This window comes from Silurus aristotelis (assembly GCF_946808225.1).
Source record: "Silurus aristotelis genome assembly, chromosome: 4".
Taxonomy (NCBI): Eukaryota; Metazoa; Chordata; class Actinopteri; order Siluriformes; family Siluridae; genus Silurus; species Silurus aristotelis.
Genome location: NC_139577.1, coordinates 35,844,571 through 35,850,424, shown reverse-complemented (window position 1 = coordinate 35,850,424; position 5,854 = coordinate 35,844,571). Strand labels below are relative to the sequence as shown.

The window sequence follows — 5,854 nt, the reverse complement described above, 5'->3', positions numbered from 1 at the left end:
CAACGAACATCTCAACATCTTCAGCTCTGCTACCTCCAGCTCCACCTCCTGTCTTTTACTCAATGCCACTGTCTCTAATCCATACAACATCTCAGGTCTCACCACAGTCCTATAAACTTTCCCTTTCACTCTCACAGATACTCTTCTATCACAAATCACTCCTGCTATCACTCTTCTCCACCCACTCCACCCTGCCTGGACTCTTTTCTTCACTTCTCTAACACACTCTCCATTACTCTGCACTGTTGACCCCAGGTACCTGAACTCCTCCACCTTCTCCACCTCTTCTCCCTGCAACCGCACCCCTCCACTGCCCTCCCTCTCATTCACACACATGTACTCTGTCTTACTCCTACTGACTTTCATTCCCCTTCTCTCCAGCATGTACCTCCACCTCTCCAGGATCTTCTCCACCTGCTCACTACTCTCACCACAAATCACAATATCATCCACAAACATCATAGTCCACAGAGACTCCTGTCTGACCTCGTCCTTCAACCTGTCCATCACCACTGCAAACAGGAAAGGGCTCAGAGCCGATCCTTTATGCAATCCAGCCTCCACCTTAAACCAGTCTGTCGTTCCTACTGCACACTTTACTGCTGTCACACTGTCCTCATACATGTCCTGCACCACCCTCACATACTTCTGACACACCAGACTTCCTCATACAATACCACAACTCCTCTCTCCACCCTGTCGTACACTTTCTCTAAATCCACAAATACACAATGCAGCTCCTTCTGATCTTCTCTATACTTCTCCATCAACATTCTCAAAGAAAATAAGGCATCTGTGGTGCTCTTCCTCAGCATGAAACCATACTGTTGCTCACAGATGGTCACCTCTTCTCTCAGCCTGGCTTCCACTACTCTTTCCCATAACTTCATGGTGTGACTGATCAACTTAATTCCCCTGTAGTTACTGCAGGTCTGCACATCTCCCTTATTCTTAAAGATCAGTACCAGCACACTCCTTCTCCATTCCTCAGGCATCTTCTCACCTTCCAACATCCTGTTAAACAATCTGGTTAAAAACTCCACTGCCATCTCTCCTAAACATCTCCACGCTTCTACCGGTATGTCATCTGGTCCAACCGACTTTCCACTTTTCATCCTCTTAATCGCTGCTCTCACTTCCTCCTTACTAACCCTATCTACATCCTGCTTCACATCTCCACATCATCCAACCTTCTCTCTCTCTCTGATTTTCCTCATTCATCAGCTGCTCAAAATACTCCCTCCATCTTCTCAACACACTCTCCTCACTAGTCAACACATTTCCATCTCCATCCTTTATTGCTCTAACTTGCAGTACATCCTTCCCAGCTCGGTCCCTCTGCCTGGCCAATCGCTACAAATCCTTTTCTCCTTCCTTAGTGTCCAACCTCTTATACAGCTCCTCATATGCCTTTTCCTTGGCTTTCACCACATCCCTCTTTACCTGCTGCCGCATCTCCTTGTTCTCCTGCCTACTTTTCTCATCACTCTGTAGATCCCACTTCTGTTTCTCCAACCTCTTTCTCCTTCTGCTCTCCTGCACTTCCTCATTCCACCACCACGTCTCCTTGTCTTCCTTTCTATTTCCAGATGTTACACAAAGAACCTTTCTAGCTGCCTCCCTCATCACTCCTGCAGTAGTTTCCCAATCATCCAGCACTTCTTCACCACCACCGAGCTCCTGTCTGACCTCTTCCCTGAACCTCACACTACACTCTTCCTCCTTCAGTTTCCACCATCTTATTCTTCTTTCAGTCCTCACTCTCCTCCTCTTCTTCACCTACATGCCCATTAACGTCTGCCACAAATCCCCAATCTTTCATTCATACGTTCACCTTCTACCGCTTCATCTAATTCACTCCAGAATCTTTCCTTCTCCTCCATCTCACAACACACTTGTGGAGCATAAACACTGATGACATTTATCATCATCCCTTCAACTTTCAGCTTCACGTTCATCACCCTATCAGAAACTCTCTTCACCTCCACTACACTCTTACTGTACTCTTCCTTCAGAATCCCCCCTACACCATTTCTCTTTCCATCCATACCATGATAAAACAGTTTAAACCCACCTCCAATGTTCCTGGCCTTACTCCCTTTCCACTTGGTCTCCTGAACACACAACATATCTACCTTTCTCCTCTCCATCATATCAGCTCCCTCTCTCCCTTTACCAGTCATAGTACCAACATTTAAAGTATCAACCTGAACCTCTACTCTCCTACACTTCTCCTTTCCCTGCTGTCTCTGTAGACGTCTTCCTCCTCTCCTTCTCCTCCTTCAGACAATTTTTCCATTTATTTAATTGTATATAATACATAAAATTTTGGGATGTGTGGGAGCGCTCCATCTTAACCACTAGACCACCAGGGATGAGGTTTTATATAAATGTCATCAAATTTACGTGTGTGTGTGTGTGCGTGTGTGTGTGCGTGCGTGCGTGCGTGTGTGTGTGCGTGCGTGCGCAGGCATTCAAGGCGTATAATGTGGGTGTATTCGCTCTGACCCGTGTCCTCATACCTGCTTGGGTCATCCACTACTATGTCAAATATCATCTGAGTGTGAGTATCACCATCACCACTATCTTCATCACTATCACCACTACCACTAACAACACTATCTTCACCACCACTATCATCTTCATCACCACTACCACCAACAACACCATCTTCACCACCAACACCATCATCTTCACCACCACTACCACTAACACCATCTTCACCACCAACACCATCATCTTCACCACCACTACCACTAACACCATCTTCACCACCAACACCATCATCTTCACCACCACTACCACTAACACCATCTTCACCACCAACACCATCATCTTCACCACCACTACCACTAACACCATCTTCACCACCAACACCATCATCTTCACCACCACTACCACTAACACCATCTTCACCACCAACACCATCATCTTCACCACCACTACCACTAACACCATCTTCACCACCAACACCATCATCTTCACCACCACTACCACTAACACCATCTTCACCACCAACACCATCATCTTCACCACCACTACCACTAACACCATCTTCACCACCAACACCATCATCTTCACCACCACTACCACTAACACCATCTTCACCACCAACACCATCATCTTCACCACCACTACCACTAACACCATCTTCACCACCAACACCATCATCTTCACCACCACTACCACTAACACCATCTTCACCACCAACACCATCATCTTCACCACCATCTTCACCACTAACACCATCTTCACCACCAACACCATCATCTTCACCACCATCTTCACCACTAACACCATCTTCACCACCAACACCATCATCTTCACCACCATCTTCACCACCAACACCATCTTCACCACCAACACCATCATCTTCATCACAACCACCACTATCATCTTCATCACCACTACCACCATCTTCATCACAACCACCACTATCATCTTCATCACCACTACCACCATCTTCACTACCACCACTACCACTAACACCATCTTCATCACCACTATCATCACCACCACCATCAACACCATCATCACCACTATCATCACTACCACCACCACTATTATATTCATCACTATCACCACTATATTAATCATCATCAAAGATTTATAATGAAATAAGTGTCATTGACATAAACACTTGAACTTAAATAGAGGTGTGTGTGTGTGTGATTAGTAACACTGAGGATGTACTGTGTGTGTGTGTGTGTGTGTGTGTGTTTTACAGAAGAAAGCGTACAGTGTGGTGGAGTTAAAACCCAGACTGTTCCCAGTAAGTACACTTGTACACGTATGTTCTTCACACAGATTTACAGTTATACACTCAGAGGCCAGTTAAGTAGGAACACCACACTAACGTGGAGGACGTTTTACTCCTCATGGTGATGATTCCATGCGGTGTTGAACCTTTTAGATTCTGCTACATTTTCATCACACTCAGATATTTAGGTTGAATATAAACACTGCACCGTCAGTGTTGAGGTGCTGGGTGAGTTCCCCACAGCGTTCCACAACCACCACCAGCATAGGCTTTTCCACCAGGCCTGTTTGCTCATGGCTCTGTGCTCTCACACTGAGACTGCACTGGTACCCCAGGAGCTCTTCTGCTGATGGTGTGTGTGTGTGTGTGTGTGTGTGTGTGTGTGTGTGTGTGTGTGTGTGTGTGTGTGTGTGTGTGTGTGTGTGTGTGTGTGTGTGTGTGTGTGTGTGTGTGTGTGTGTGTGTGTGTGTGTGTGTGTGTGTGTGTGTGATTGTAGTATTATTGATTACTGCTGGACCCTGATTGGCTGATCAGATCATTGTAGGTGTTCCAACGTTTCTCATGAGTTTGTGCGTGCGTGTGTTTGCAGGGTGACACCATCATGGAGACGGGGGAGGTGGTTCCCGAGCTGCCTGAGGCTCATGGCCACACCCACCACTGAGTTCATCTGGTCACATGATCTCTGTACATACACCTGTATCTGATAATAAAGAGCGTAACACACTGTACATCCTCAGTGTTATTAATCACACACACACACACACACACACACACACACACAGTACATCCTCAGTGTTACTAATCACACACACACACAGTACATCCTCAGTGTTATTAATCACACACACACACACACACACACACAGTACATCCTCAGTGTTATTAATCACACACACACACACACACACACTGTAACATCCTCAGTGTTATTAATCACACACACACACACACACACACACACACACACACACACACACACACACACACACACACACAGTACATCCTCAGTGTTATTAATCACACACACACACACACACACACACACACAGTACATCCTCAGTGTTATTAATCACACACACACACACACACACACACACACTGTAACATCCTCAGTGTTATTAATCACACACACACACACACACACACACACACACAGTACATCCTCAGTGTTATTAATCTCACACACACACACACACACAGTACATCCTCAGTGTTATTAATCACACACACACACACACACACACACACACACACACACAGTACATCCTCAGTGTTATTAATCACACACACACAGTACATCCTCAGTGTTATTAATCACACACACACACACACACACACACACACACACACAGTACATCCTCAGTGTTATTAATCACACACACACACACACACAGTACATCCTCAGTGTTATTAATCACACACACACACACACACACACACACACACACACACACACACAGTACATCCTCAGTGTTATTAATCACACACACACACACACACACACACACACACACACACACAGTACATCCTCAGTGTTATTAATCTCTCACACACACGCACAGTACATCCTCAGTGTTATTAATCTTACACACACACACAGTACATCCTCAGTGTTATTAATCTCACACACACACACACACACACACAGTACATCCTCAGTGTTATTAATCACACACATACACAGTACATCCCCAGTGTTATTAATCACACACACACACAGTACATACACAGTACATCCCCAGTGTTATTAATCACACACACACACACACACACACAGTACATCCTCAGTGTTATTAATCACACACACACACACACACACACACACACACACACACACACACACACAGTACATCCTCAGTGTTATTAATCACACACACACACACACACACACACACACACACACACACAGTACATCCTCAGTGTTATTAATCACACACACACACACACACACACAGTACATCCTCAGTGTTATTAATCACACACACACACACACACACAGTACATCCTCAGTGTTATTAATCACACACACACACACACACACACACACACACACACACACACACACACACACACACACAGTACATCCTCAGTGTT

At 45.4% G+C, this 5,854-nt stretch overlaps 1 protein-coding gene across 2 annotated transcripts in view; it reads left to right on the top strand.

The window, feature by feature from the left end:
* ndufb6 (NADH:ubiquinone oxidoreductase subunit B) overlaps window positions 1–4,488 on the top strand; it is a 5,846-nt gene extending 1,358 nt beyond the window's left edge. For both annotated transcript variants that reach the window (XM_083538963.1, XM_083538964.1), the window contains exons 3-5: window positions 2,471–2,563; window positions 3,728–3,772; window positions 4,350–4,488. In XM_083538963.1, the coding sequence (XP_083395089.1) occupies window positions 2,471–2,563; window positions 3,728–3,772; window positions 4,350–4,421 (210 nt within the window). In that variant the 3' untranslated portion in view covers window positions 4,422–4,488. The remainder of the gene's footprint in view (window positions 1–2,470; window positions 2,564–3,727; window positions 3,773–4,349) is intronic.
* Window positions 4,489–5,854: the final 1,366 nt, after the last annotated feature.